At 35.1% G+C, this 19,173-nt stretch overlaps 5 protein-coding genes across 5 annotated transcripts in view; 2 read left to right on the plus strand and 3 right to left on the minus strand.

The window, feature by feature from the left end:
- Positions 1-1,463: 1,463 nt before the first annotated feature.
- On the minus strand, positions 1,464-5,890 carry LOC110412991 (phosphatidylglycerol/phosphatidylinositol transfer protein-like). Its single transcript, XM_021423669.2, has 4 exons — positions 5,664-5,890; positions 5,346-5,447; positions 3,880-4,040; positions 1,464-1,841 (listed from the first exon to the last, which is right to left on the minus strand). Exons 1-4 carry the CDS (start codon positions 5,764-5,766, stop codon positions 1,725-1,727), a joined length of 483 nt encoding a protein of 160 aa, XP_021279344.1. The 5' UTR covers positions 5,767-5,890; the 3' UTR covers positions 1,464-1,724.
- A 345-nt stretch (positions 5,891-6,235) lies between these two features.
- On the minus strand, positions 6,236-8,574 carry LOC110412811 (uncharacterized). Its single transcript, XM_021423438.1, has 4 exons — positions 8,230-8,574; positions 8,027-8,128; positions 7,473-7,633; positions 6,236-7,013 (listed from the first exon to the last, which is right to left on the minus strand). Exons 1-4 carry the CDS (start codon positions 8,324-8,326, stop codon positions 6,906-6,908), a joined length of 468 nt encoding a protein of 155 aa, XP_021279113.1. The 5' UTR covers positions 8,327-8,574; the 3' UTR covers positions 6,236-6,905.
- A 1,082-nt stretch (positions 8,575-9,656) lies between these two features.
- LOC110412533 (Protein kinase superfamily protein) lies at positions 9,657-13,774 on the plus strand. Its single transcript, XM_021423083.2, has 7 exons — positions 9,657-9,944; positions 11,835-12,090; positions 12,415-12,467; positions 12,541-12,608; positions 13,013-13,102; positions 13,253-13,322; positions 13,417-13,774. The coding sequence occupies exons 1-7, from the start codon at positions 9,881-9,883 to the stop codon at positions 13,716-13,718; spliced, it is 903 nt and encodes a 300-aa protein (XP_021278758.1). The 5' UTR covers positions 9,657-9,880; the 3' UTR covers positions 13,719-13,774.
- A 610-nt stretch (positions 13,775-14,384) lies between these two features.
- J2 (DNAJ homolog 2) lies at positions 14,385-16,848 on the minus strand. Its single transcript, XM_021422530.2, has 6 exons — positions 16,558-16,848; positions 16,270-16,435; positions 15,772-15,910; positions 15,397-15,673; positions 15,102-15,300; positions 14,385-15,013 (listed from the first exon to the last, which is right to left on the minus strand). Exons 1-6 carry the CDS (start codon positions 16,705-16,707, stop codon positions 14,697-14,699), a joined length of 1,248 nt encoding a protein of 415 aa, XP_021278205.1. The 5' UTR covers positions 16,708-16,848; the 3' UTR covers positions 14,385-14,696.
- A 1,673-nt stretch (positions 16,849-18,521) lies between these two features.
- The window catches only part of IQD5 (IQ-domain 5), a 7,876-nt gene continuing 7,224 nt past the window's right edge, over positions 18,522-19,173 (plus strand). The window contains exon 1 of the mRNA XM_021423405.1: positions 18,522-18,831. The gene's annotated coding sequence lies outside the window, so the exon portion shown is untranslated. The remainder of the gene's footprint in view (positions 18,832-19,173) is intronic.

The raw sequence follows: 19,173 nt of genomic DNA on the forward strand, positions 1-19,173 counted from the left end.
ATTTGATTTTTCTTTGGGTAACAGAACCAAGAAATTCCAGGGCCAACACAAAACAAACAGAGTACAACCAAAGAAACGCGAAGACATACAGAAGCAAACATTCTTTCTTCTATCCATCAAGAATTATTCGTCTCCAATGGTTGATTATTTTAAGCATGTCTTGCATTTTCACCCTGTCAGATACCATACCCTTCTTCAAAGGAGTTCAATCTGACAAGCTAAGAGAAAAGTGAAAGTAAGATACATTGGGTGCAACCCACCGCTCCAGGCCTTACCTTAGTTTTCAATGCAGTGGCCTCCAAAATATTTAAATTTTATCCACATGAAACAACTTAGATGATTGAAAATCAAAAAGGAACAAACAGGTGCATAGAACCCATCATTACTACTGTTATTGTTCAGATTCTTCTCCTAGAAATAGTATTTTTTTATATTTTATCTACTTTTAGGTAGATGATTCCTTTTTCTTAGTAAAATTGCAGAAGAACCTTGAATTTGAGTCTTGGGATGAGAAATATAATCGTTAATTTGGTAATTAATTATATATGTAAAAGAAAGGCTGACAGGTAAAATGTTAGTGACAAATGAAAGCAGAAAACAACAAGAAATTGAGAAATTTAGATGGGAAAATAGTTGCAAAAATTCCTTTGCTTTTGTGTGAATTTAAAGTTAATTTTAATTCATTAAGGACTTGAAATGTTGTCTATGTTTTCCTAGACCCTTTTTTGTCCCCTCTTCACACAGTTTACTCCGGGAGGAATGAGAGGATCTACATTTCACTGAAGCATATATTAAAAGCCAAACATTATAGAAATTAACATGAGAGTATAAACCTCTTTAGAAAGGAAAAGCTGAGGCTAAACTTGATGAGATAAATAATGAGAAACATGAGAAGCAGGAAGCTGCTAACAACACGACTTCCCATTTGAAGGTAGCACCTCCATCGTTAACAGCAAGGCTTGTGGAAAATAAGGGAAAGACTAAGAAACAGCCGAGGCAGAACCTCCATTTAAATTGGGTTGTCAGGTGATGGGTTCTGAGGTAGAAGTTGGCCTTGGTGAAATGATGATGATAATGGTAGAAAGGAGGCTTCGAATGGGCTCAAGGATGAAATTTTTCTAATTTTTTGAATAGCACTAACTTGGTATCATGGTAATTTTTGCCCATCTTTTTTGTTAAGATGTGTCATTGAGAATTACATTGCTACTGCAAAGTTAGTAACATCATAATTTAAGCACCAAAGTGTGATCTTATGATATGCTTATATCCTTGTACTCGCAGCACAACAAATTTATGTAGAATACTGCCAATTAGGCCGGACATTTTAGTCCGAATCAAGGTCCAAACACTCACAATGGCATGTTTTCTCAATAAATCTAAAGTTCAACAGTGGAGTGCTACAAGTACAAGGATATAAACTGATTGTGAAATGATGGTTCATTAAAGGATGGTAGCTAACATCGTTAACTGACAATATTTCCACAGATTTGAGTGACTTGCATGTAAACAGAGTTGTCATGTGGAATATCTTACAGCAATTGGATATCTGAGTGATAAACACAGTTGGAATGTGACACGATAAAGGCAGGAATGACCTTTATGAGTGATAACCCAGTAGAATAAAAGCACAACGATTGTAGAACTTTAGATCTTTCTGTATGAAATAAGAAAAGACCCCAATACAAATGCATGCCACGAGTTATTTAGACCATTTACTTTGCCACTCAGCTATCAGAGACCAAAGATCCAGAAGCACTTAAACTGATTTTGAATTTGAAGCAAATGCAAGTTAACAGCAGATTGTCCTCACTAGTCAATTTCATCATAAGTGTGTAAGAACCCTGCAAATGCCACACAGAAAAGATCAGCAATGTCAACTGTCATGTAATTGGATAGTGAATGAAGCCCAAAAAATCAAGTTAGGGGTTCTACAGTTTGAAACCAGTGCATCTGATATCACTTCCATCATGCATCCACCCTAGTTCTTTAGGGATCAAACCACAAATTAAGGCAGCTAGATGGAGTTTGTACCAGAGTCCTAAGAAGAAAGGATAAATCTGGATTCTGGTCTCTATTAACAGTTAATAACCAGATTGGTTTCGATATATTATTATGCAACCAAATGGAGTATCTTTACATAACACTTCAAGGCATAAGGAAAGCTATGAGGACAGCAAAAGAAATCATCAAAATGAGCAAATTCCAAATTTTAACAACAATCCCCGTTCAGACCAAGTTGTAAAGAAGAAGCCACAAAAAAAAAAAAAGGCTCCATCAAAAGATGAAAGCTAAACAAGCCAGACAAAGACAAGATAGAAGATATGGGATGACAAGGAAAAGCTGATAAAGAAAAAATCCATGAGAATGAAACACTGGAAAACTGAAACAGTCTATTCATGAGTGCAGTGAACAACACCATTTGAGTCGGGTGCAAGCAAGACAAGGTCCTTGATTTGAACAACACCATTTGAGTTCTATTGCCTAAAGAGAAATGAATATTTACAAGGGTTGCCAGTAGGTGATTACTAAAATCCCTTGAAATATCCATTACATTGGTACTTAAAAAGTGAAACATAACATTAGAGAACTTTTTTGTGAAAATTTTAAGAAATATAGTGTGTATCAGATCAACTCCTTAAGCTGCAGTCTTTAGAGAAGTAAAACTCATGCTTTGCTAGTCAAAAGTGCAAGCTTCTCATTATTTTTTCTTTAAGAGATTCTTCCACCTAGACTTATTTTTTCTTTTAATCCAACTCGTTACATTTATTTTGTTTCTTATTTAAATTAATTCATAAAGATCTGCTAAAGGTTGGAATACATATATCACAATTATTACACTTTCTCAATCAGACACTTAGCCACAGATAACCAAGCATGAGGTGAAAGTAACAGTAAACATCTTATTATGAAGGATAAACTGAAAATTGAAAGCACATCAGGCATTGCTGAGGTTTGGCTTTTCCATCCCACGCTAACGTTTTGAAATACAGTGCAGCTCAATTTAACATATCAGCAAAAGGATCTTAAAAGGTAAAGTGGCAAACAACTCCTAAACTATCAGTTTCTTGCTTTCCTGGAAGGAACCCTGCCCAACAGATAAGAGAGACCTAAGGAAACAGGATATCACTGATCAAAGGTCTCTAAACCAATCATTGGCCACAGAAGTACATATCAAACAGGCAAGGATAAATACAAATAAGAAGGGCAAAATGAAGCCAGGTAAGATAAGCTAATATAGAAACACGTTTTTCTATTTCTTAATGAAGGACAAAAGAAAATCTGGTGCAAGGAAGTAAGCGCAACACATTATTGATGAATGTTTCTAGTTAGATATGGCCCATAGAAATAGAACTCAAGAAAGCTGCTGCCAAATTTAGGATAATGTTTAAATAGTTTGGAATTAGCAAAGGATGTCACACATAGGTCAAAGGAAGGTGTTTATGAGATTTTTTTGGTGCCTGCGTGAGACTTGAGGATAATACGTCCACAATAAATATAACTTTGCACATTGTGCTTTCTACTTCTGTTGTAAACATCCAGTAAGAACCAAAGTAACAAATGCTTTCTTCATCATTTTCTTTATTTTCTTTAGCCATTTCATCAAACCAAAAGCAGTATGAAAGTTTGAAAACAAGAGGAAAAAAGAAACTGAAAAAAAAACCATAGCATAAAGATTGAAGTGATAATTTAGACATGTAAGATACTAGATCAATCATGAAACATGGGAAACAAGCAGTGCTTTCTTTAACTGAAAATATCAGAGAATAGGCTCGTTGACTGCCTCAATGTTCAAATCAATTTATAAGGGCACATCACAAGTGGTATAATCCTGAAAAAAGTTTCAAAAAATAAAAAGTTTCTCAGTAAAGTGAAACTTACAGGTGGAGTGAATCCAGGTAAAACTTGATTGTGAGAGAGTACAAATTGTCCAACAGGAACAGGGCAGGATGTTTCCTCACAAAGTTGATGAGTTTCTTGATGGATATGTATCCCAAAGTAGGAAACATCAATCACCGCTTGGCCTCCAGAGATAGCTTGACCTGCAAAATGTAGGCACCAATGAAATGCGAAAAAAGACTATATCCATGAATCATGTACTTAAAAAAAAAAAACAACCTTCAGATATATATACCAATATGTACCACACAAAATATTGGCAAAATGGACCAAGGAAGTATCTGCGTTCCAAGAGTTTCTGTTTAAGCTATTATATGCAAAGTTAAAATTTTTCTTTAAACGCTACAAAGATTTTGAGAAGTGGCTTTGTCATCAAAACACAAGCACGATTCCAGCAATAATTAACTTTATATACAAGAGTATAATCCACCAAGATTGAAATGTGTTTACCAGAGAAATTTGATACTGATGTAGAGTATTCTAAAACAGAAGGAAAACTACTAACTAGGAATAATTAACTTTCATAATAGGGATTGTATTTAATTAAAACTGGATGAGCATTTCAAAAGCTTTTATAATCTGGTTTTAGGGTCGTGCTGATTCTATGAATGGTACTAAGAACATTATTTTAGGTTTCTAGGGTTGAGTTTGACTGTGAAGTCAGTACCAGTTTGTAGGAAGGATTGAAGGTTGATTCTTAACTTAGATGAAAACTGGAAATAAGCAAGATGAGATCTAGGCTTCAAACCTAGATTCCTTTTAAGGGTTCATATTTATATTCCAAAGACTTTACACCAAGGTTTAGGATTGTTCCACACCATCCAAAACCAGGCATAGTAAATGCTGAAATTCTAACAAACCTTTTTTATATATGTTAATTGAAAGAAATTACAAGCTTATTTATAGAGTTTTAAACAAGCAGCTAGTTCCCAGAGACCTGATATCCAAAAAAGTTAAGTACAAATATTTATTACATAAACTTACAATCCTTATCCCTTAGACTCAAAAATCACCTTTTAGAAATCTCCGATGCATGGCTTGATGCATCAAAAAACCTAGATTAGATCAACACTTGCAGCCAGCTATTCCCATATCTCCACAAGATGCTTTACCTTCAAACTTAAGCATCTAAAGCTCAACTGAATTGAATAGAGTCTTCAGTCAAATATGAAGAAATTTAAGAATTTCTTATTAATTGAGTCTAAGTGAAGTCCTATCCTTTTTCCCCCATTTACACTCCACCTTATCAAAGGCTTATTTTTTGTGTTTTTATCTACTACCAAAAATGACATGAGATAAAAATTATCCCATCCTACTTTTAATCTTACCCACAACAAAGTTTGATAAGACTTTCTTATCTTAATCTATCATCCTGTGTACTAGAGACATCCTAAAATATCAAATTCAAGGTAAAGACGATTCGGAAATTGCAAGAACGGGATAGTTACCGGTAGATGCTGAGATCGTGAAGGTGGCTGGCTTGCCTTTAACCACAGGATCAGGTGATATATCGACTCCCTCAACTTTTACAACGAAACCAGTTTCATCACCTGCATTGATTTCAATCCAGGAACTCAGACATATATAAGAAGAAAAACTGAGCAATTGAACACAGAAAAGAGAGGACAGAATAACCAAAAGAAACAAAAAAAAAAAAAGCAAGAATCTATGGGCTAACACATATCAGTTCACTTTAGACTACGAAATTTCAGGAAAAAGGAAAAGAACCCAACAATAATCTAGCAGAAAGAAGGAGGAAAACTAACCGCAGTAACTGAAATCAGTGGCCTGGAGAAAAGGTAAGAAAAGCAAAGCGATAGCCAAAAGGGGCAAAAGAATGAGCTTGAACCGAGCTGCTACTGTGTCCATGGCAGGCGTGCTCAAAGGGGTTTTCTTTCTCTAGACTGAGGATGCCAATTGCCAAATTATCCGATAAAAACTGCTCTGTATATTATATACAGAGGAAATGATCAAAGCCTGTTTTGTCTTTTATGTCATTATTATGACCATTGAATTTCAACACTATTTATTTAAACATAGAAAAACACCAAAACCCAGAACATGATCAAAACGTTCAATATTTGTCGTTGTCAGCTTAATTGTCACTTGGTCCCACAACTAAGGATGTCCTTTACTTGTCTTTCCCTCCGGGCATGCATGCATCGGAGAATATCTCATTTAATTATAAATTATATAAATTTTATTACAATATTATAAAAAAAAAAAATCTTATCCAACACTTGAATGATAGTCACCCTCAGCTCCACACAACTCAGGATCTCTTCAATAGCCTCAATGGAATTTTTTATTTTTCTTTCTTCTGTATTGGTATTGTGTGGTTTTTGCCATTATTTGTCTTTTTTTGTTATTGCTTTTGAAGAAAATATTAAAATCCCACAAAAATGAAGAATGAAAAAGTAAAGTGAAGTTTGATTAAAATGAACAAACTGTTAAACTGTAACATTCATTCATCTATGGTAGTTATCTTTGCATAAAGATTTTGGTCTGTTGTTTTGAGGCTGAGAAAAAGAATCATAAATTTTGGTTTTATCTAGGGTGTGATTAGGGACTTGAATTGTGTTATGCAGCTGGGACAGTACTGTTTTAAAAGAAGAGCCAGCAGAAAGATTGGTGGAATGGCTCAGTTGGATCAATGAGGAGAGTTTAAGACAAGCTTTCTCTCAGGAGTGACTCATCAGCTTTCAGCAATATCCGGTCATGAGCTTCTGATTTATCCTCTGTTTTCCTGCCACAAGCCTTTCAGGGAAGGTGCTGAGGTTGCAAACAACAAAAGGCAGGCATGCCCTCAAAAACCAAAAGCCATTTTATTCAGATAATTAAACTGCTCTAGTTAAGCTATCAGGCTGCATATGTATAAAATGCTTGCACAACTGGAGAGCTAATCTCACTGAAATAAAACAATGCTCCGAGATCTTTTAAGGAGGCCACTGGAACATAGAGAGGCGGAGAGTTGAAGTACTCAAGGATACTCCAAAGTCCAAACTCAACTATATATCAGACGCCAAAGCAGCAGTTCCAATCGTGAAGTTTATACCAATGCATGTCAATTCCAAATTGTTTTGATCATTCAATATCATCTGAAGAGCGTAAGATCCCTGCAACAATAATGCAGCATTTGCAGCTAAATAAGCCTTGGCATTCATAGTTTATAAGGAAATAGTTTGATATATTGAGCTTTGGAGGTTCTGATGACATGGGAGCTGAGAGAGGCAAAGTATGAAAGCTTTTACTTTCTTTTTGCCTTGTTTATGAATTTGAATTAAGTGAGTTTGTTATGATTACTTGCTCTCTTGAGAAACGGATGTTTCACATCTTTCATTTTGTTATTAAAAGAGCTTTTATGAAGCATTAGAACTGGGTGACTAAACTGTGCTGAGCTCTCCTAACTTTTGCTAATCTTGATGACTAAGGCTTAGGAAAGATGAATAATTTGTTGCAAATCCTGGTCTTTTCAGTATAAATTCGTAACACAAACTAGTGAACACAAGCTTTCGCTTTCTTCATCCATTAAGACTTACCACTGAAAATTATTCATCTGGGAGATAAAGACTTACTGGTGGAGTGAAGACAGGTAGAGTTTGGGAGTGCGAGAGCTTAAAGTTGCCTGCAGCAATAGGGCAGGATGCTTCCTCACAGAGACTACGAGTTTCTGTATGGACATGCAATCCCAAGAAAGAGACATCGATCACTACTCTGCCGTCAGAGATTGGTTGACCTGAATGAAAGATGTGTGCCAACTTTAGTAATAGAATGCCAAATAATAAAAGAAATTATACACAATTCAATGTTTCTCCTATAGTCATCAACATTCTAAAGCTGCAGAAAATAAGCACCTGAAGGACAAAAGTGGTAGAGAATGTAAAAATATAGGGTGAAGGACAGAGAAAGAGAAGATGTTTGAAGTCTAGATTTCTACTTCTTAAAATAAACTGAAGCCTTGTCCAACCTAGTGTACCTAGTGAACGGGATTGTAAAATCTGAATCAACTATCAACCATAGAATGTACCAATAAGAGGAAAGGAGGTGGAGCTTTTCATTAGTGTTCTGATAGACAGCATTATACAGTTAAGAATGGGAAAATAGGGAGTCCAAAGCAGAAAATTATTACTTGTAGAAGCTGAGATGGTGAAGGTAGCTGGCCTGCCTACCAACATTGGATCAGGGGATACCTCAAATTTTTGGACATTAACAGCGTAATGCCTTGAGCCATCTGCATTAAAATTTCAATGAGGAAAACTGAAAGGGGGGAAATAAGTAGAGTTACAAAATTATAATGCTGATGAAAGCACTGGAAAAAAAATATAGACATACCACAGTACGTTACATTTTGAGCCTGATTGTAAGCTAAGAGCGAAAAGATAGTGAAGAAAAGCACAATGGTAAGCTTGAATTGTGCTACTAGCTCCATGGATTGTCTAGGTTCCAGTTGCAAAGGCAGAGAAAATGAAAAGTAAGATGGCAAAAGAAGATTGTTTTAAGATGGAAAACATTAAACAATGAAGAGCGCAATTTCAAGGTTTTCAAGTTTCAAGAAAGTGACGGATGTGTCAATGTTTGAAGAACTGGTGTAGCATATGTGTCGCCTTACGATACTTCACTGCATTCGGTTGCTACTGTTTTGCCTTTCTGTGATGAATTCACGAGAAAATTGACATAAAAAACGAGGAATCCACAAAAACAAAAGAACCAAAGGCAAATAGACTGTCATTATCTTAGTTATCACCCAAAGCTAAAGAAACTTCCACACTCATAAGTCTAATCCATGCATTGCCTGGTCCCCCCAGAGTGAACTTAGTATAAAGTTGTCATAAGGCGGCCCCCTTTTTGCTGTTCTCTTTTTCTTCTTCTTCATTCTTTTCTCCCTCATTCTTTCTTGCTAAACTTATATGGGGAATTTACATTGCTCACGGGACAAGTAAAATGACCCCAAGCTTTATATCAAAACAGCATCCAAAGGATTCCCATCCACAAAAATCAGTGCTCATCCTGCTTTGGACTTTTTCTTTTTCCTAAAATAACACAGTTGGAGAATTCGTTACTTTATGAAATGGAGTGCTGATTAAATAGTTGAATTGAATAGCCACAAGAGTCAAGCTACAATATCTAAAAGTGGATGACTGTGGTCGGGATAAAGGCAAGTAATGCTACTTGTAAGCATGTGATGCTGATGCTAAGCTATGCTGTTGTTCCATTATTATTATTCCATTAAAAGTCATGGCACCCTTCAATTCTACAAATTGCAATGCAAGAAAAAAGAAAACCATGCTCCTCAATAGAATAATTGCAACCCTTCAATTAAAAGAGCTGTGCATGGCACCCTTACCATTCTCATTCATGTGCCTTATTATGATGGACAAAATATAATGACTTGGAATTTACAGACGTCTAGGGCCAAAATTAGCAAATATAGGGGTGGTCCAATCCTTTTTATGCTTTGAAAACTTATATTAATCCCTCCCATAATCCGAATCCCCAAAACTTCTAGATGAAATGCCTACCAGCTTTATGATCTGTCAAATTTTGGATGAACTCTACAAATCATTGTTCACAACAAACAATATTAAAAGACGAAAGCAAACAAAGCAAATAGAAGCATTTTGCTGTCATTGGCTTTTAAAACTATTAAAGAAACTAACCCAACTCTTTAACAAATTTTGGCACACTACTGGAACTGATAACTAGTGAAGCACTGGGAACAGTTTTGACAGTTTATTTACTGTTTTTAGAAATCACCCTTAATTTTTAACTGCCATTTTACTGCAGCATTTCACTTGACCAAATCATCATATCTCTCTCTCGCTTTCCAGGCAAGCAGAAAGTAAAAGCATTTGCAAAGCAAAGCCGTTATAAAGAGCACAAAAACAAAAGAAATGGAAATTAGTAATAACTGTTGGACTGCTGCAGCATCAGAGTCATACAAGTTAACTGAAGAGAGCAAAACAAAGTACTGTTTCCGAAAGGAATGGATCCTATGATCCGGAAACTCAGGTTTCGTCTTCTTGCATGGCTTCACCGATCTCGTTCTGGTATTCTCTTTTTCTTTAATTGTTAACTGAAAAAAAAAAACTGTTGGACTGCAATTCTTTGTGTTGTCTGTTAAGACTGGTATTTTTTTTAGATTAACTTTGTTAACTGTCATGCTTTGTTTTCTGGGAAAGTTGTTCTTTTTGAGATTGGATTTTACTAATGGTAATTGGGGTTTTTTGTCATTGTTCATGAATCGTGATCCTAGCAAAAAATGTCTTAAACTGGTGAATTTTGGCTTGAATTCGCTGAATCAAAGATGGGTTTGTTTATTTGTAGTGCAAAGTTCATTTTGAAAGTTCTTTTGGTTTGATGGTTTGAAGGACTGTGATGAGCTTGATGTTGGAAAAAAGGGAAATCTTGAAGAATTTGATTGTCAACTTTGACGATTCTTCCCTAATATATGTTGTTGATCAGTTTCAGCGTTGTAAGTTTAGAATGAAAATGGTTTGTATTGGTTGTTATACAATGATACTTGAGATGGTAAATCAATTGGTTTCTAATATTACGGTTTAATGTAAGTATACACACATATATCTCTGTCTTCCCTCTGTGTATGCATTTGTCAGCATATCTTTGTGTCTGTGTATATGTAATAAATCTTGATCATATGTTGTCCCATTTGTTGTGTGATTAGTCAGGGAAAGGAACAGCATAAGAATTAAGATTTAAGATAATGATACTAAAAAAAGCAGCGGCATTCTCTTTTCCTTTTGTATTTAGATGGAAGAATTATGGGTAATATCCCTTCCTTTTTCAATCTTCAACCTCTTTTTAAATGGAAATTTTATCTCTCTAAGATAATGACAGACATTGTCCTGTAATACAATTGTGCTTTGCTTCTTGTTGCCTAAATTACACTTCCATATTCCAGTTTTAAAGGGAATACGATTTCTCTCAGTGGTACAAAACAACTGTAGTTTTTGTTCTCAATTTCCTTTTTTTTTTTAATTTTCAAAGCAAGATTCAAGTTGTACTCCTAACATAACTTATGAGTTCCCTATTAGTTCTGTGGTTATATCACTATCTAATTTTATATTGTCATTTTAGTGTATGATTAGAAAGTATAAGCCACATGAGTAGATCTCTTAATTACTCAACCCTGTAGTGGTTCATTTCATGAAACCACTTTAGGCTGTTCTTACCGTAACAACCATGATTGTGACCGAGAAAACGTCTATCCGCATTTCAGTTGGCGGTCAATTTGTCGAAGTTTTTCTTTAGCAGACTAACACATACCAAGTTGCAATGAAATCATCTTCCTATGTGAATGTGAAAATGTTTTTACCTAATGACAAATGATATCATTATTTCAATGTCTTTGGACAAAATGACCCTGCAGTATTCAAATTCAAATCTATTGCAGCTGAGGCCACTGGATATTGGATTTTCTTTCTTTGTGATTCTTCATTGTGTATTTCCTCTTATTTTGACAGTAAACCTATCTTTTGTCTTATTTCTGAACACATGTTATCCAAGTCAATTGATGATGACTACTATATCAGCTACTAATATCAACTTCTCCGTAGTTCTCAGTTCTTTAATTTTACAAGATACTGAGCTGTGAACTGATATAAGTGACCTCTTGGTGAACATTGAATGTAATACCTGTAAAGTGTAAACATCTGAGGATTATAGTTCAACCTGTCATGTAGGTGAGGTCAAATCATTGTACGACAAGTATCTTACACTCAGTTTTATCATCTCATTTATAGATATGACTCACTATACTGAGTCGTGTTAAAGGTAGCAAATACGATCGGTACATTTTTAAAATTGGCAGTGTTTTTTGGTTTAAAAAGAATAGTATTTGGAGAATTAACTTTGTTTTTGATATATTGGATATCAATTATGATGATGAGTTTATATCTCCTTTCCTTTTTTATTTTCAGGCCCAATTTCGTTCATGAAGAAGTTTTCATACAAAGATGTAAGGAGGGCAACTGATGGCTTTCACAGGATAATATATAGCAATTCCCATGGGGCTGCTTATAAGGCCAAATTTCAAGGTGGTGAAGTTGCTTTGGTAAAAGAAGCAAGAGCTTTTGATGAAGGAATAGACAACTTCTATAGAGAAGTGCAATTCTTGGGGCGATTGCATCACCGCCATCTTCTTGCACTCAGAGGATTTTCCACAGGGCATAAGAGGTTGATGTCTTATCTTTCATTTTGATTCCATTTTCAGATTTGCTTGCTTTTAGATAAAAATATTGAGACTTGATTTAGAAAAAAATGAAGCTGCCATTTTGAGAAGGTGAATTTGATGATATAAGAGCTTCACACTAAAGATTATCGTATGATGCAGCGGTTGACACATCAAATGAATGAAGTGTAAAACCATCTGTTTTTCTCTGCAAAATTCTCTTTGCTCAAATATGTGCATGTGTTTATGCATAGCTTCTATTAAAAAAGGCACTGTGATAGATATTCTATGCATAAAAACTCACCATAATCTTTGATGTATCTTTGCAGGTTATTAGTGTTTGACAATATTGAAAATGGAAGCTTGAAGGAGCATTTTAATGGTAAATCTATTAAGCATAATTTATGTGTAATTGCAAACATTTTCTTTTGTTTTAAGCAACTGGCTCTTGACAGATCCTCTAAGGACTCCTTTGAATTGGAAAGCAAGGCTACAAATAGCTGTTGGTGTGGCAGCAGCATTGGTAAGTCACAGATTCATCTGCTTTAAGTCCCAAAGTCTCTAGACTGTGCTACATGATTCCACACTTTCTGAAGAAGCATCCCAAACCTTTGAGGAATGTGGTAGGCGCTAAGCTTCCCTCTTCAGAAAGGCCAGTTCTTGAAAGCAGCTATCTCTCTTACGTGGCTCTGAGACTCAATTGCTTGTTACTCATTTACCCCACATGATCTATTGCATCAATTTTTAGAACCACTGCTAATTAATGCCTTCTGATGTTTTTACCTGCCTGTTACCCTCTTTTTCTTAATTCATCATTAGACAAGGATTCAATTAAATTCTGCCTAGCTAGTATTCAATATCTGCACATTGGTTTGATAGCTGTGTAACATAATGAACTAAATCATCTTGTTGACTATGTGCTGGCAGGAATACTTACTTCTTTTCAGTAACCCACCGGTTTATCATGTCTCCATCAGCGCAAGTAATATCATGTTAGATGAAAACTTTACTGCTAAGGTTAAAAGTCTATTCCTTTTGTTCCTTCCCTGTTTGTGTTAGCATTTGGATCATATGAATCATATTCAAAGTACTGGCATCTTAAGAAGCTAGATGGCACTATAAAACTTTATCGCCATAGAAATAATAATTATTCGTTCTTTAATACAGCTGTCTGATGTTGGCCTTCTAAGTTCTGTTGGAACTTATGTCGAAATGCCTCATCCGTCTTGTTCAGAAGGTGATTCTTTTACCAATATCCTTACAAATGTTTGCAAGACTCGCTTTCCTCTCCGATGAATTCTTTATCCATCTATTCTCTCCTCTCCTTGCAGAATGTCTCGGTCAGGAATGTGGCAACATAATTTTTCAGCTTGGAGTGCTGATATTGGAGCTAATAACTGGCCAGTCATCAGAGCAAGGAGGCACCGATTTAATCCAATGGGTCCAGGGATCTCGCCTTAGCAGTTCAATCCATATGATGATAGATCCAGACCTAGGGAACAATTATGATTCCAGGGAACTTAAGAAGCTTCTATCTGTAGCAAGATTATGTATAAAATCTAAGAATAACCCAAAGTTTCCCGTTCCACAGGTATTTCGTTATCTCCAGAAAAAGGTGGACATTCCTCACTAGCGTTTGTAATATGAGGTTTCTTTTATACAAAAAAAAAAAAATCATATTTATAGGAAGTTTAGTTTATTCTTTCATGGAGTTTTCACCAGATTTTCATCTCTCCTGAGCAATCAGGAAGAGAGATGCAACATCCTTTCTATCATGTCTATTGAGACAGCTAAACATAGTCAAACTAATTTCCATGGATCAGTTATTGAACTAGGCAGCCTAGCAAACATACGCAGTGACACTCCTTCTGTATCTTGAGGCACCCACTCCTGTTTGAACATATTAATGTTAGCAAGCTGCCTACTCCTTGCCTAAACAGCAAAAGCACTATAAATTATAATTCAATATATGCTGGAGAACTGAGTCAATCCATTATTGTTGTTAATTGCCACTGAAAATCAAGTGATATGATTATTATAATCCATCATTAAGAAGCCAATTTGAAGGACCATTTAGGGGGTGGAACATGAGTTGGAGTCTATAAACCTTGAATAACCAGATGATGTTATTATGGCACCAAGTAACCAAATAATGTTATTATGGTTCTCTAGCAGCAGGCACCCAGTAACCAAATGATGTTTCTTTTTTGAAAGGAAGTAACCAAATGATGTTTCTTTTTTGCAAGGAAGTAACCAAATGATGTTATTATGGTTCTCTAGCAGCAGGCACCAAAGAATCTTTCATATCTAAAATTGTATAACAGTTGATCAACGGCGAACATATTTTCCATATTTTCCAATTTGCCAGCAAGAAACATTATATGAGAATGGCAATCTTTGCCAAGAAAAGATCACAAATACAAGATTCATAGAGTATCCTATATCTTCTGCTCATGTCTGGAAACAAGGACACAACCACTCACTGACCACCCATGCAAGACATGTCTCGCAACAAACCATAAACTCCCACTTCAACTACTACAAAGGTCAGCTTCCGTATTCCTCAGTATATGAATACTATCAGATAAGCTTCTGATTGTTTTCTTCATCATCACTGCTGTGTGCATTGCACCCTCTGGGCACCACCATGCAACTCCTCTTCATCAAGAGCTTCCTGTGCTGCCTGATGCTTCCTCCTCATCTCCTCTTCAATATTCACATCATGTAGCGTGGTCTCCTCACACTCATCTAGCTCCATATCAGTCAACTGAGAGGTTGGCTTTCGCGGCAGGATAGCCTCAAGTGCTTTAACCTGATCAGGGCTCAGAGAATCAGGAAAGTCAACAGTGAAGTGAATGAACAATTTGCCCTTCATGAATGGCCTCTGGTACAGGGGCATCCCCTCATCATTGATTGCCTTGAAGGAATCTGGAAAGAAAAGTTAAAAAGCCAATAAACCAAGCAAGCAATGGAAGAAAGCCTCAAGAGACGGGTGTAAATATTCCTAGATACTTACTAGGCTTCACTATCTCCCCAGGGTTTGACTTGATTAAAAGTTGTCGGCCGTCTAGATGGGTAAGTACAAATTGGAAGCCACACAAAGCCTCAGTCAGAGACAAGGTATGTTCCACAAACAGGTCTTCTTCCTTTCTCTTGAATTTTGGATGTTCCTTCTGCTGAAGGACAAAGACTATGTCCCCAGTAATGGTATCAGGCTGCAAAAAACACCATAAACAAAACAATTGGGCTCCATGCTACTGTCAAACCAAGTGCATATACTAAACTGCATTACTATTAAAATCAAAACATACCGCTTCATCTGCTTCGCCTGGGAATGTAATCTTCTGTCCATGCTGCATACCCTTCTCTACAATGACTTCCAGCACCTTCTTCTTCTGAACAACCTTCTCGCCGTTGCACTGAGGACAGCGGTCCTTGTCATTGATTGTCTCACCAGTACCCTTGCATTCATTGCAGGGATGTTGCATTTGCTGAATCATGGAAGGACCAAGGTGCCTGATTGAGACCTTCATACCAGAACCCTGGCAACCAGGGCACTGCATTGAAGCACCTGATTTCGACCCTTTGCTGTTATAAATTATACATTCCATGTAAGCAAATACTACCAAAAGTTTAGACACAGGAAAATGATGAAGATATTACTAAATGACAGCTAAAAAGCTTACCCATTGCACTTCGAGCATAAGATATTGCGGGAAAGAGAAAGCTTCTTTGATGTCCCAAGGTAAAGGTCCTCTAGAGAAACCTTCAGATTATGAATCACATCCTCTCCCCGTCTCTGTCTTCTTCCACGACTGCTACCTCCTACTCATCGACAATAACCCATGATTCAATCATCCTCTAATTCACCTAAAATTAGTCCAACGACATCAACAAAATAACAACAATTTCCAAATTCCTCAATCTACAAGACCATTAATAGTGAAAAGCATTTTATTCAGGTAGCTGAAAAACATCAGTCACATGTCCAAAGTTGAATGGAAGTGTAGTGCTCCTAAAAATCATCCCAACAACATTAACAATGATTTCAAATTCCTGAGCTTACTCTTCAACCAGGATTCACTAAATTAAATAAAGCTTAGGTTTTTATAAACATGATACCATGTCAGAATTCGACTGAAAGTAATACTTAAGATAACTTTCTCTTAAACCAATTCACTTACCTCCAAAGGGGCTACCACCGAAGAAGGACGAGAAGATATCGAACTGGTCATGAGCCCCAGCAGCGCCGCCCATTCCGTCCTTGAGAGCATCCTCACCATACTGATCATATATCTCACGTTTCTCAGGATCACTCAATACCTCATAAGCATGAGCTAACACTTTAAACTGCCAACCAAACAAAACAGAAAAATCAAAATTAGCATTACCAACAAAATCTTTAACACCCATCCATAATAAAAAGAAACCCAGACAAAATCCTCGACAAAGAACAATAAATATTACCGTACCTTTTCAGGATCACCGCCTTTGTCAGGATGGTTTTTAATGGCGGCTTTCTTGTAAGCTTTCTTCAAATCATCCTGGGAAGCGTTCTTGGAAACACCCAGAATCTCATAATACCTCGTATTATCACTCTTGCTCGGTGCTCTTCCAAACATTCCTTTTCTATCTTTCTTAGTTACTCGATCAAACTGCTTTGGCTCTGTTTGTTTTGGTCTGGAGAGGAAAGAATATAACAGAAAGCCCTGGAGACACGGCAAGAGAAGAAAAGAATAAATCAAGTGGCGTGGGGGACAGGATTTTGAGGGGGAATTTAAAGAAAAGCTTGTTGAATGGACGGTTGAGATTAGGAATCCTCATTTTGTTGTGAAGAAAAAAGAAGGCTCTAGAATTATCTGCCATGTTCGTCTTCTCCTTTTTCCTTTCCCTTTGCCAAGGAGAGACGGTCTTCGGATTCTAGATGCTTCTTTCGCTTCAACTGCGAGGCGATTCCCGCGTAATTCCGTGGTCGCTATTTTCAATTTTTAATTAAGCTCCTTCTTTTTTTGAAGGGAGTACATCACATTTTAAGTTATTCATATTATTAATTAAATATAAACATTCATTTTTGTTCAAATTATTTTATATTCATGTAACATATGACTCTAGAAGTAAATATAATAAAATTCATAACTTGAGATTTAAAATCCGATAAATTATAATAATTGATTATTAATTACTATTCGTCAAGAGAAAGTATAGATGAGAATAAGAAAAGAGATGATTTATATAATTTTTTAAAATTACGTTGTTGTTTTAACTAAAATTAAAAAAAGATATGAAAGAGAAAATACCACATCATTAAATCATGTAGATTGAAAATATCACTTAAAATAAAGTTTGACGACAATTCATTTGTTATTAAAGTTAAAAGTTAAAAGCTTAAAGACTTGTTATATAATAACAAGTAAGGATTTTGTTTAAAAAAAAGTCATAATTGAAGAATTTATTTTTAATTATTTAAGTTAATGTAATTAATTAACACTCGAGTTTCATATAAAAATCACTTAAAAAAAATTTACCCCAACCTTTTATATGATGTTATTATAAAAGTTGTTTATCAAGAATGGTCCTTATGTACATATCTTCTTGATATAAATATAAATAATAGTTTAGATTAATTATGTATTAGCATATTAGCATAATACTTGAACAATTCAAAAAAATTCAAATGACTCTTTATTTTTTTATTATGTTGAATCAAGTTTTTATATTTTTATTTTAAATTAAATAACTCATTATAATTAATAATTAATTAATTATTATTAATCAAAATATTACAAATCATTTTTATACTTAAATAGTATTGAGTGATGTTAATGTCATCATGTCATATCTCATACTATATCATCATTTATTATAACACATTAATATATCACATCAATATTATAAAATAATTAATAAGTGACATTTTAATAACAATCGTTAATCAATTATTAATAATAAAAATTTATTTTAATCAAAATAAAAATATATGAGAATTTAATTGAATTTAAAAAATAAAAAATTATTATTTGAATTTATGAATAATTCATAGATTTTTTTAAATATCATGCCTTATATAATTGATATTGGACTAATACAAGTATAATTAGATGTTTAATTTAATATCTAAAATTTAAAACTATACAATATGATTAATGGTAAAACAAAGTTCAATAACTGATTAATAATTACGCATTTTTAAACTTTAGATTACAAATCACATATTTAAATGTAGTTCAATTAGCAAATGCACGATTCTCCGATGATCTGTGTTTAGTTTTATTATTATTATTATTATTAGTATAAAAATATAAATTAAATTCCCTCAAAATATAGTAATAAATAAGTAAACCGTCGATGCAAACGTAGGCCGGGATCAGAAAAAGGCAAGTGAAAAATAGTAACTGATCGGGTGAAAGGAGACATACGTCCCGTGATTACCTCTCTTCGGTGGCACGCTTGACAACGACTCAAACCAAAGCAGCAAACGACACCGTTCTTTTGCAGTTAACCCAATCCCAATCCCAATCCGAATCCCCACCCCCTCGGCGTACTTTAGCCGATTCCGGTCCTCACAAATTCTAAGGAGAGATTAAAAATCTACAGAGAGTGGAAGAGGTCCTAGTAGAGTGAGAACTGAGAATCCATTTATTCTTCTGCTCATCGTTTTGGAATTTGAAAATATTTTGTTGGAGGTTTGACTTTGTTGACTGATTGATTGATAGATTGATGGATCATCAATCAAACGGCTGAAAAAGGTGTTTAGTTCTTTTCAACTCTTTTTTCTGATGTTGATTCAACTGAGCTCTTGATCTCTCTTATTCTTCACTTGTGAAATTTCGGTTTTATTTTTAAATAGTAGTAATAATGAAAAAACTTGAATAGCTTTTCAAGCTTGGCAGTGGAAATTGCAAGATCTGTATTAAATGAGGCTTAATTGGGCAGTAATTGTTGCAATTTATAATAAATAGACTTTAATGTGGACGGTTGATTAATGGGAGGAATTATTGGTTAATCCATAAACGAATAAATGAAGATAAATATCAGTTTTTATAGTTGGTTGTTTTTCACGGAAAATGTGAATTCTGTTAGTTTTTTTT

This window comes from Theobroma umbraticum, unplaced genomic scaffold (genome assembly GCF_002168275.2).
Source record: "Theobroma umbraticum cultivar Fairchild unplaced genomic scaffold, ASM216827v3 scaffold_95.0, whole genome shotgun sequence".
NCBI classification, from domain to species: Eukaryota; Viridiplantae; Streptophyta; class Magnoliopsida; order Malvales; family Malvaceae; genus Theobroma; species Theobroma umbraticum.